The 13,038-nt window shown below is 35.0% G+C and overlaps 2 protein-coding genes across 12 annotated transcripts in view; one reads left to right on the forward strand and one right to left on the reverse strand.

Moving 5' to 3' along the window:
• LOC108746300 (neurobeachin) overlaps positions 1-13,038 on the reverse strand; it is a 105,427-nt gene that overhangs the window by 24,294 nt on the left and 68,095 nt on the right. For all 11 annotated transcript variants that reach the window (XM_018482990.1, XM_018482985.1, XM_018482989.1 and 8 more), the window contains one exon: positions 337-454. In XM_018482990.1, the coding sequence (XP_018338492.1) occupies positions 337-454 (118 nt within the window). The remainder of the gene's footprint in view (positions 1-336; positions 455-13,038) is intronic.
• Positions 9,934-11,704, forward strand: LOC108746302 (protein mab-21-like). The gene has a single exon (XM_018482991.1). It carries the CDS (start codon positions 10,305-10,307, stop codon positions 11,403-11,405), a length of 1,101 nt encoding a protein of 366 aa, XP_018338493.1. The 5' UTR covers positions 9,934-10,304; the 3' UTR covers positions 11,406-11,704.

Raw genomic sequence — 13,038 nt, forward strand, 5'->3', positions numbered from 1 at the left:
ATATATATATATATTACAATTACGATATGACGCTGCGGGATGAAGTACAGCAATAACTGCAGGTGCGCCCGCGGGATTAAATAATAAATTGATTTAGAAAGAGACAAAGGTGTAATGCGGGCAAGAAATATTTATTATGTAAAAACGAACACGCGCGTGCAACACCTTGCAGCGAGTTCGAGATTCCGTTCGTAGGATTAGATCGCATCCTTGTCGCGCAAAATAACACGAAAGGAAAGGAACGTCGGAGCATCGACAAGAAACTGAATGCGCTCTCATCCAAAAGCGGTTCGCTGATTGAGGATGGACAAAACGAGAAAAATTGTCGGCACTTACTTCTGCTCGCAAGGAAGATCTCGATGGCCACATTTTGCAGCAAGTAACGCCGGGAAAAGATCGCGCGGACTTCAGAAAAGTACCATTTTCCGTGCAAATGGTCACAGTACTTCAGCACCTGAAATATAAATTAGAAACGCATTCTTTTTATTAAGCCTTTCATATCTGTGTTAAAAACAAATATATTAAACAAATAACATTAAATAGAAAAAACATCCATACTGATGATTCCTGAGAGGATAACCACTTAATGTAATCATGAGACAGAGTTCTCGGAATCATTATAAAATTTATATAAAATCTCTATAATTCGATAATTACATATGCAATCACGAGAGAAATCATTGTACAATATTAAATAAAATGATATATTGAGTTCCATTTCCAATCAGATTGTTAAAATGATATATTTTACCAAATGACTTCATATATAATGAAAAAAATTATTTGTAATCAGATGAAATCATATAAAATCAAATAAAAGCATACAGTCTGTAGGACAATATTTCAGCTAGTGATTGTCCTCTCGATTATTCCAGCAATACCGCAACAACATTGTGACGCTCAGCAATATTGCAAACGTTGCTTCTGTCTGCTTATGAGTTTATATACTATAATAATATTATTTATAGTAATATAGCATAGTATTATTTTCACAATTTTCATAGTTATAAAGGACTAACTTACATATTTTACAGATATATATCCTTTGATTAATCTTAGACTATTATTATTTTATCTGCTATCATTTTTACATAAGTTGTTAAATTTCAAAGAATGTTTACACTTTCTCATAATTAATTATTTATCGCAATGAACCATTGATATCTTTAGTACCCACGCATGATACCTTTAGTCCATGGGGTATTCTTTGCATTAATAATTAAATAAGCATTTTCCAACATCGAAGGAAAGTGCCCCATTGAGGTCCAAGACGGGATGGTCCGAGGATACGAGCGCATGGCTGAATATAAGAATGCAACCGCGATGCAGTGAAGTGTGATGTGATATAGTGAGACTAGTGCTGGTTGCAAGATGGCCGTCATGGTAGGAGGAGCCTCCTGCTGAGCCGAGAATCGATCCCAGGACCTCGCGGACTTGCGCTCTCGGACGAGTCGTGAACAACTCGTTGGCGAAAGAGGGAGAGGTGGAGAACAAAAAGAACGAGATTCAGCGAGAGAGTGTGCAGGGTGGACGGGAAAAAGATCCAGTGTACACGGCATAAGAAAGAAGGGGGGTAGGAGGAGAGATAAAGTGAGGGATCCCGGATTTACCACCCCGTTTAATAAGGCTTTCAATTTTTGCCTCTTAATGAGGACGTATCGTACCACCGCGATGTCTTTACGCACGGCGAATAAAATTATCCTCGAAATAATCCGTCGAAATGATCCATTCAGCTGATTATGCTCGAGAGGTCTGCGCGGTCAGAAATGCTAATAAGATCTTATCTACGTCCTCGTCGTTTGTAAAACCGTTTTTTATCGATAAAAACGCGAGTATTGCAAACATAAACGTAACCAAAAATGTTGAACTTATCGATATCGATACTCGAAGACACCTTAGCATGTTTATATAATTATTTCACTTATTCTTCGAAAGAGTGTTTAGTCACTCTTAAGTCGAGTAATTAAGTGTATTTTTGCAAACACTTCGCATTTGCAAACATTTTGCAAACAATAATTTCATAGTAGTAGTAGACTTCAACGAGTACGAACGAATATGAATGAATCACACATTAGAAGCTATACATATAAATTATATAAACCAAAAGAGAGAAATAAATGTTAAAATTCCTTAATAAAACAATTATTAAATTAATAAATCGAAATGGATAACATTTTATTTTATGTATGATTTTAGTGAATATAATTGCTGATTTTAGTTCTGAGTATAAATGAATAATAAAAGATGAATTATCAGTAAAATATAAAAAATGCTGTTTTAGAATGTATTGTTTCTGTATAATATAATTATATATTTTATTTTGTAATATTTCCACAAAAATGTTATCGTGACAAGTCGCGAAAGTCATCAAAGTAAATTCCTTGCACGATGATGATCTTTCGATGTCGAACGTGTGAGAAACAAATCAATTTCGTTAATAGGGAAAAAGAAAAAAATATTAAAACATGTTTTGAATCATTAAGTGCATGTTAAACGTTAATGACGACGCATGTCAAAATTGTAAAAAGTAAGCGGCAGTAAAAAATATTCGAATCTTTAAGGATCATAAATGTCACTTACAATAAAAAGAAATAATTGTCGATGAAAACAGGCATGAGAGATGTTAGCGCAATAAATGTAAAACGTTTTATTGTAAAAGAGAAATAATATCATTCTTTTACTTTAAAAGTGATACAACAAAAGTAATTTAAAAAAATTAAGTTTTTCATCAAATGTCATTTTTGTCATTTTTACAATCCTTAAAACTCCACTCTTTGTGATGATTTTAACAATCTGTTAAGAAGTTAAGTTAGTTCACTTTTAATTGAAACAGTAATAAAAAAATGTTAATTGATACAGTTATTTAACTCATTTATGATAATAAAAATCACGTTTTTATAAATTAAAATGAGGGATATATTTACATTACACAAGTGTTTATTTTTGAAGCTTAAGCATTGTATTTATTTTTTCATTTTCTTTGCACAACTTTAACAGTCACGCGATGATATCTAGTATATAATGGACGTAATGCGCAAGATAGAAAACCAGCCCGGGCGCGAACGCACAGAGCCAACCCCTACGGCGATCTGCGCAAGCTCTCCGCAAACACTGCTCGAGATTGATAAGAGCCGCATCGCGACTCAGAATCCATTATTTGGATACCTGCGGCAGCAGTACAGATATATCACGTACTCCGCATTAAATCTTGTCAAGGATTAGATAGGCTCATTCATTGTTGTGCAATCCCCTTGCATGCAAAGAAATACTACTTGTATTGTTTGTAATGTAGCCCCTCTTTGTTGCGTTAATCGACAATTCTTTAATGAAACGTATATCTTATTACTTCGTAAAACTTTTGGAGTGTGAATTTCACTCTAAAGAATACAATTTTATTCTTAAAAATTGAAAATTGAGCTACTCTTTTTTAAGACTGATTCAATTTTTGGAATGGAATCTTACTCTTTAGATTTTTCATTCCAAAAAATTTAGAGAATATATTCACGTGATTCTAATAGAATCATATTAAGTAGTTTTTAATAAATTATATATGTAGTTGCAATAAAGTTCTTATACTTGAAGAGTAAAGAAGAAGAATAATTGATATTCATGATGCATACAAATTTATATTTTTCTAATAAAATAATATTATATATTTATATATTTAAAGAGAAATGTAAATCTCAAACAATACATAACTGTATACATTAATGCTTACTACAGTAGAAAAACGGTTTTGTTGAAGTTCTGATTTAAAAATTAGATAAACACAGATTTGAAAGTAATTTTATTGAATCATCGAAATAATTATGTTAGCCGCTTAAGCTAGTTGCTAGAATTTGTCAAAATTTTGTGCAGCATTGTTCATCATGCTTGAGTTTCCTATATTTAAATAATTCAACAAAATTATTTTTAGATCTAGCTAAATATTTATAAGTTACTTCCACAAATCATTCTGTCTGTAATATATTCGATCTTCTTTGTCTTAAAAAGTATTTTTTATATATTTATATAATATTATAGAAGAGTAATACGCAAGATACTTCTGGGATACATCAGTTATGTGTACATGTAGTACATTCATCTCTGAGAGCTCTATTCGAGACGCCGTCAAGCCGCAAAATGTACATCGTACCGATGGGACGTAAAAATAATACGTTTACATGTCGCGACGCGAGCCAGCGACTGGGTGGTGGAGACCACACGCGGTTAAAGAGAGGTCCTGGCCGCTGAGTGTCAAGTGGTACACGATTAGAACTCCCCATGATGCTCTCCGTGCTCATCTCTCACCAACCGAAACCGTCCCGACTCAGCGGAGCGCCGGGGTTGCGCCGCGACAATGGGCGACGTGATGTAACAACATGTGTCGCATTCGCAAGAGGGTTTTCCCCCGCCGTCGTATGCTGGCTCTATATACAACGTAGGGATACCATAGAATGGGATACCACTTAGCAGCCCGCCGGCGGTATACAACAAACAGATTAAGCGCCGAACAATAATGGACCCGCCGCTCGCTCGTCGGACTCACTTGGACACCTCTATGAGCAGCCCCCTCCCGCGTTTCGAATGACGATTCTTTCGAAATCACGATACGATAATACAAAAAGCATAGTGAAGTAGTGTACGAATGACTGGTAAAACGCTGTGCTTGCATACGTCTCAGTTTTTCAGAAAGGGGTAAATCTTCATACATAAATTTCATTGTTTTCAACATTGATAAATTAACCCTTGGTATTCGCGAATCCAGTGAATTTGGATATTCTTTTCATGTTTGTGAAAAGAAAAAAATATATATATGTATATTATTTATAATCAATATATTTCACTTCACAATATATTTCAATCTTACATAACTTTAAATTATATAATTTTTTACTTGGATTTTGACCTTTAAAATGAAAAAAAATCATTCCATTACATTCGCTTTACGTAATATATTAATTTAAAGTACACATAAGGCCCACAAATACTATATAGTTAAGAAAATTTTGAAGAATTACTAATTAGGGTTAAATAAATAAATATATATATATATATAGCTAAAAAATATATAATGAATCCATTTATCAATAATTTAGGTTCATCGAATAAAATGACACAAAAATGAAAAATTGTATCTCTAACTGACAGCATATTTAATTTTTTTTGGTTTGCATTTAAATGATTTGTTAATACTTTAGAAGGGAGGAGCAAGATTTGTATTAATTTACTATTGTTAGAAAATAATAATAAAAATTAATTTTACGAAATTCTATAGAATAATCGTAAGGTTGCTACGTCGACGGAAACAGACGGCGCAGCGTCTGTTTCCGTGGATGTGTCGGCTAATGCTCGAAATATTCGGATGCTATCGTGGTGGATCCCAAGCGGCGATGAATTATGTGTGCCACGTGCGTGTTCTCATACCTTTATTACCGCAGCATCGCGCGAGATAACGCACCGTGTGCAACGCACAAAGGGCGATCGCGCAGCGTGACTCGTCTCGCGTTCCGCTAAATTTGCCGCCTCGCGAACGAAAGAAAAAAAAAGAAATTATTCGAAAATGCATATATCTGTACGTAATGAGAAAATCGCCAACAGGCACGAAACATGATAGTCCATAATGGCAATAGGTCGACAAAGCTGCCCGAACTAATGACAATTATCAATAGATAGCGGAAAGAGAACGATGTTTTTCCATTCAATTAACCCGTGCCGCGGGTTTTTCAGCTATAAAGCAGTAAATAATGCGACCTGTTTCCGGTAACAGATGCGAACGAGCCGTCTGTCGCGTTAAATGGCTCGTCTGAGCTAGTAGTCTATGAATACTAAAGAGATTAGAACATCAGTTGCTGCTGCTATTAATAATTCCGTCGTAAGTGACCGGCTTTTAATTGTCATTTTAGCTTTTGGCTGTTTTAAATATAAACATTCGAGACAACTCGTAATAACGTGATCGGATACAAAATTGTTTTCTTATTATATTTAATAAAAAGTATTATTATATTTAATTAATAAAAGTATTAATAAATTAAATTGATGAAAGTATTTATTATATAAATGGAATGAAATTTTCTTTTCTTTTCGATCGCTCGATCCAACAAATGATTCTTGAAGTAACAGATTTACGTAACGATCGGGGCAATTTCGTCGAGATGGAATCCCGACAGTCGGGACGATTTATATTTTCCGTGCCATTTGACAAAGAAACCGTGAAATACGTACTCCACGGCCACCGCTTCTCTACCGGCTGCCGAAGCTCAACGAACGGGTCCCGGATTACTTGAGGATTACGCGGGGATGTTCATTCGAGCTGATTTACAAGGTCGACTCGGCGTGCCGTCTGCATAAACCGGAGTGGTCGTCCCAGAAGATACGTCACGATCCTCGATAGAAATGTTACACAATGAAAACAGGAGAGTCTATAGTTGCAATGGCAACTAAAGATGCTTTTATATCTATTGTACTGCAATACTAAGCGAAATATTTTGGCATACCGTATCGATTGATCGAACTTATTTTTCTATTTATGACAAAAACGATGAACTAGTAACAATACATAAACTTCGTAATTCTAATTTTTCGGAGGTAAATAATATTATTGCATTAATAAATTTGTTTAGGTGAATTTATTGATAAAAAGTCTGGCAATACCTATCAAATATAGATATTTTATTTAGCTTATTGGTGCAATGTTTAATAAATATTACCACATGGAAAGAAACCACGGTTTTGCTGAAGTATCTGAAAACTTAACTAAATCAGGATCTGAAAATAACTTTGTTGAACCATCGAAATAATTATGTAGGGCACAGTTCTACACTTCAGTGCGTAATTTCGATTTGGGGATTTCATTTGATTTTTTTCGTAGTTTCTCCAGTAACTTCCGATTGAACAATAATTTCTCAAGAGTGCCATTTTCCGAACAAGGCCGCGAGAACATCGGTGTACAAATAATTCAGATGATAAACGAATTAACTCGAAATGGGATGATGAAAGGCACATTTAGGGCGGCAGGAGCCCTCGAGTTCTGCCTTAATGCGAGGGCTGATGTAGCAGAACGTTTGACCCCTCGCCTCACCAACGCAAGATGGGCGAACGAAACAAGAAGAGCGAGACAGAGAGAGATCGCGAGTACGACACACGTGCTCGGCTCATGAATCAAGTCGTATTAGCGAAAGAGAAGTAGGGACCGCCGGGTACCAATCTACCACTCCAACTTGAAGTAGATTAGATTCTCGAGCTTTATTCGATTATCCAACGAATGAGAAGCAACGAATTGAACATGGCGCGATTCTGTAGCATAACCCGTCGTTTTACTCTGCAGCTTTGGCAATCGGAGCATAAACAACAAGCTGGACAGTGATGGATGGCGTAATGAAGTAAATGGAATAAAAAGCTCAAAAGAATACTATCATTTTCCCCAGTATTTGAAAATAAAGAATTGGATTCCCGATTATTAGGATATTAATGATTACAGCATTATGAAAAATACTAAAAAAACAATGTCATAGACTTCATAAGCCATGCCGCCATATTTAATATCAAATAAAAATCATATTGTTCCCTTACTTCAAAAATGATACATCTAAAAAAATTAATAACTTTTCAGAAAAAGGAAAAAAATTATTTTTTTACCTAACAAAAAACTATTGACTAATCAAATATTGATAAAAAGATATACTCTTAGAAACATGATCAAATGTCACTTTATAATTTTTATTTTGCAACTCTTAAAAAACTGTCTTTTTTAAAGTATGATTTTAATATCCTACAAAATTATAACAAGTCCGGAAATTCATTAAAATTAATTCATTAAAAGTAACATAACTCGAAACATCACTAATAGTTTATATTTGTATCGATCAATTAAAATGACTAAATTCAAAATAAAATAATTTTTTTCTAACTTGATCACCAAAATTATTTTAACGCTAAAAATGTTCTTTAAGTTTATAGTCCGTCGGTCAAACAGCATAGCGTTGTGTGTTCTTTAAAAAAAAGGTCTCCAAAAAGATTATAATATCCTCTATAATAGATTTTGAGTTGTATCATTTTTATAAATAAAAAAAAGAAGATTCTCTTCTTTGATATAAATTTTTGATGATTGAGTAATCTGTACCTAACTCATTAACATTCACAAATAATAATAACTCAAAGGTCACATTTTGTTTAGTTGTGTCACTTTTGAAGTAAGTAAGAAATATACAAGATGTTAAACTTCAACGTATTATCAAATACATAATACATTATGGACTCTTTAATATTTTTGTTTAAATATTATCAATATTATCTTTTATTTATTTAGATTCAACCGCGTATATTTTTATTACACACTGTATATATCCCAGGGTAAGTATGGTTTTCATATTTTACTGTAAATTCGCTAGGCATTAACGGTTAAGTATAATGTATAGAAGTCTGAAGTCAAACAGTAAGAGATATCTCAAATTTTCTTAATAATATTTAAAGTCAATAGAAATATATCTACAACAAAATATTACGTATGTAATGACAATTATGTTTACTTTCTATTTTATTGCAAAGGATTGAACCAATCAAGTGGGCGAAGAACGATGATCAAAGATATATACGAGTACATGGAGGTCTTTAATCGGCACAATCTTGTGATATATCCGCCTGGTCGATCAGTATTCTTTGGTGGATATTTGTATAGTATGAGTTTTTACGATTGTATTATAAAAGGGAGGCTCCAGTATCTCGTGTTTGTAAGCTATTTTTCGTCGCGCACACCTGCCTCTACGGTGTGTGTATCTGCGCGCGTACCATCAAGATTGAAGCTCCATATTTGCGTTCGGCAATGTTCAGGAAGCGTTGTCGCCTTTTATGCCAGCAGCAAACGATCCTTTCAACAAAACGTTATCGTATCTATTCATTTGGTTATGTTTGAAATTATCGTGCTATGGAATCTCGCGAACTAGCTATCCATTTGCTTGAATATCAGCTACCGATATATATGAATATATAGAATTAACATAAAGGCGACTTAAATATAATAAATAAACTTTATAAAATATTTGATGAAATTTTAGTTTGTGTCATTGCTTAATAAGATTATTTCAATTGATAAAAAAGTTTTAAACAAAGTTTGCACAATTCAGTTTTAAATAATCATACTATTCTAAAATTTCATCATCTTTATCTTCATTATCATTATCAAATTTCAAGCATTGCCTTTTGTGATGATACATAATACTTCTCTCTCTCTCTCTCTCTCTCTCTCTCTCTCTCTCTCTCTCTCTCTCTCTCTCTATAATCAATTTATTAAACAAAGGTTCCTCAAAATTTTCTGTGAGAATCAAGTTGTGGCTGGACAAAAATATCAAGTGTCAAGTTATGTATCATAATATCTTATATCATAATATTCTATGTTTTAATTTATTTAAATATTTCCATAAGAATTTTTTAAAATTTTCCATGAAAATCAAACTATGACTAAAAAGAAATCAAATTTCGAGTATTATATTTGAATGACGATATGTAATATTTCTATTTTAATTTATTGAAAAACCCTGATAAAAATTCTTCGAAATTTTCCATAAAAATTAGAATAGATATAGTTAAATAAAAATTCACGTTTCAAGCCTTGTGTCTTATTATTAGCTAATATACAATATATTATATATTTCTGTCAATATATGTTTTATAGTTTATTAATAATTTCTACAAAAATTCTTCGACATTTTTTACAAAAGGTACTGTTAGATAGAAATATCGCCGAAAGTAACTCGAAGTATCATTCGTAATGGAATGTCAGAGAGTTCCTTAAATCGCATAGCTTATCGCTACGCATCAATAGCGATGGTACCACAAGCAGGAGGAATAGTGGAGGAGGAACGACAGGAGGCGTGGTAACAACGCGCACGCTCCACGTGACCCTGTCGTTTGGAAGGCGGGACTTCAGGAACGGGCACACAACTACAACAAGCAGTAGAACCAGCCGGTGGTCAGCGACGTTTTCTCTGTCGTCGCGCGCGCGGGACACCTCGAGCTGCGCTCGTTGCACGTACACCTGCCGCGCGATTAGGCACGCACGGTTCGTCATCCGTAACCCGTTCCGGGCGACCTTTTTTTGAGACTGCAAATTTTGAGCAGTGCCTTTCCCCCAACCTGAAAATCGGGACGACATCGACATAGCGTGATCGCCCGGGTGCCGTCGGAATCATGCACGAGAAAACGATTGACGATAACAATAACGACACCAATGACATGATTAGTGAGTGAATATACGCATGAGAGAATGAGACTCGTTCATTCGAAACGAGTGAACATCCTCAGGATCATCGAACGCGGACTGTCTCGTCATGATGTTGGTTCCACAAGATATTATGGGTGGTCCATCGAAGATGCTGTACCAGATGAACAAGTACTACGCCGAACGGGTACAGGCTCGCATGGGCCAGGTGCAAAAAACCATACGGGAGGTGTGCAAGGTCGTACAAGATGTACTCAAGGAGGTCGAAGTGCAGGAGCCACGCTTCATCTCTTCATTGACCGAGTGTAACGGCCGCTATGAGGGTCTCGAGGTGATCTCGCCGGGTGAATTCGAGGTGGTCCTCTACCTGAACCAGATGGGAGTTTTCAACTTTGTTGACGACGGCACCCTGCCGGGCTGCGCAGTGTTGAAGCTCAGCGACGGACGTAAAAGGTCCATGTCCCTCTGGGTTGAATTTATCACCGCGTCTGGCTATCTGTCGGCCAGAAAAATACGCTCGAGGTTTCAGACTCTGGTAGCACAGGCCTGTGATAAGTGTAACTATAGGGACTCGGTAAAGATGATCGCCGACACCACCGAAGTGAAGCTACGGATACGGGAGCGATACGTCGTACAGATCACGCCGGCATTCAAATGCTCCGGCGTGTGGCCGCGATCTGCCGCTCATTGGCCGATACCACACATACCTTGGCCACATCCCAATCTAGTGGCGGAAGTCAAGACAGAAGGCTTCGATCTATTGTCGAAGGAAAGCGTCGCACTTCAAGGCAAGCAATCGGCAATGGAGGGCGACGCCTGGGTCTTGTCCTTTACGGAAGCGGAAACCAGGCTGCTGCAGGGCGGTTGTCGCCGAAAGTGTCTCAGTATACTCAAAACCCTGAGGGATCGACATCTTGATCTGCCTGGGAATCCCGTCACCAGCTACCACATGAAGACGCTGCTGCTACACGAGTGTGAGAAACATCCCCTCGAGGCCGAATGGGACGAGAGTTGCTTGGCCGATCGTATTAACGGCATCTTCCTGCAGTTGATATCTTGTCTACAGTGTCGGCGGTGTCCGCACTATTTCCTGCCAAATCTCGATCTATTCAAAGGAAAGTCACCTAGCGGCCTGGAAAACGCTGCGAAGCAAGTTTGGAGACTTACGAGGGAGTTGCTCACGAATAGCCGCGCACTGGAGAAGCTTTAGCGTCCTTCTGCTCGAGAAAACGCGGGACGATGAGAACAGAGAAACAACGACACGTGTGACACGATTTTGAGAACGTTTCTACCACATGGTATTACGTGCTTCTCCGATACTACACGCGAACAGTATTGTAGTTACTGTTATTACTTAATACACGCTTGTATGAAGGGCTTGATGCATTGTTACAAATGATTCTCGGCACGTAAGCCGTTTAAAGCCTGTTCTACAATAAGATCGCAAGTCGTAAGCTGTAAAAAATTGGCCAATCATAGTCGAATATGATAAAAACAATCGACTATGATTGATTAATTTTTATGGTTTGTGCTATTGTAGAACAAACTTTAAACTGTACTCGTTTTCCTTCAATAACAATTGCAATTTAACAAGCAATAATGATTATAGATAACTCAGGTTTTAATTTTCTTTTTAATATTTAATTAAGCAGTCGCATGGAAATGAAACGGTTATGTAATTATAAATCCATCCATAGTTCTTTTATACGCGAAGCTATTATGTTTGACTTGTTTTAAAATTGATTATATTTATGCAAGTGTGTGTGTTGTGTCGTAAAAATTTCGTCTATTAAATAAAATAGACTCAAATATATTTATATGTTTTAGTGAACTAAACGATTTATTTATTTATTGATTGTTTAAAAAAAGAAACTATATATATAAATCAATTGTCGAATGATATCTTCACGAATACATAGAAACAATTCTATAATTAGCGATATAACGTTTACACGAATTATAGAAATTTAAAGGAAAAAAGAGCGAAAAGTATACGATCAACTAACTACCTAAACATAGGTATATGTACCGCAAGATATAATTTAATGATTCTTCTAATTGTCGTATTTTAATTTATACATTTTCTCGCTATAATCATTATATTAATGTTTCACTTTGAATGACGTAAATTGCTGTAAAATAAGCAATGTCACAGCAATTAAGCTTATAATATCCATGCGACTAGTTAAGTGCTAAGTACGGCATTCTCGATAGTTAATGTGAAATGTTATACAATAGACACGTTGTGTAATTGATTCTGTTGAAACATGTATAATGTAGAATATTTCGTATAATTGTTTCGTGCAATAATAACTACTCCATCTCAATTAAAACAACGAAATACCAGAATTATAATAGCAATAAGATAAAAAAGTAAATTCCGAAGACATAATGTTTTCTGAAAGTTCAATGATATTCCGTATGAAACTGTATTAGCAAATAAATTTTCACACTTTAAGTCTTAATAAAACAGGATTATTTTCATATTCTAGATTATTTTAAAAGCATATAAACATATAAAATGCGTAAAATGTTTCAATTAAATATTTTTATAATTATTTCTTCGTCCAAGCAAAATGTGATTTGTTATTCTTATTGATTGATATTTATAATCGGTTAGCAGTAAGCTTCCGACGGTAGTTTCATTATATTATATATTCATTATAACTTCTTGTTATATGTATATATGTGGTATACATACTTCTTTTATATTATTTAAATAATTTAAATAATATTTATTTTATAATCGTATTATATGTATTATATATTTGAAACACGTGAAATGTACATAATGAATAAACGCATTAATTTTTCTTCCACTAAATATTTATTTACTTTGGAAA

Source organism: Trachymyrmex septentrionalis, unplaced genomic scaffold (genome assembly GCF_001594115.1).
Source record: "Trachymyrmex septentrionalis isolate Tsep2-gDNA-1 unplaced genomic scaffold, Tsep1.0 scaffold165, whole genome shotgun sequence".
In the NCBI taxonomy this organism is placed as follows: Eukaryota; Metazoa; Arthropoda; class Insecta; order Hymenoptera; family Formicidae; genus Trachymyrmex; species Trachymyrmex septentrionalis.

What these genes read in the sequence shown, in the direction of transcription:
- LOC108746302 (XM_018482991.1), top strand. Translation starts at nt 10,305, where the DNA reads ATGATGTTGGTTCCACAAGATATTATGGGTGGTCCATCGAAGATGCTG.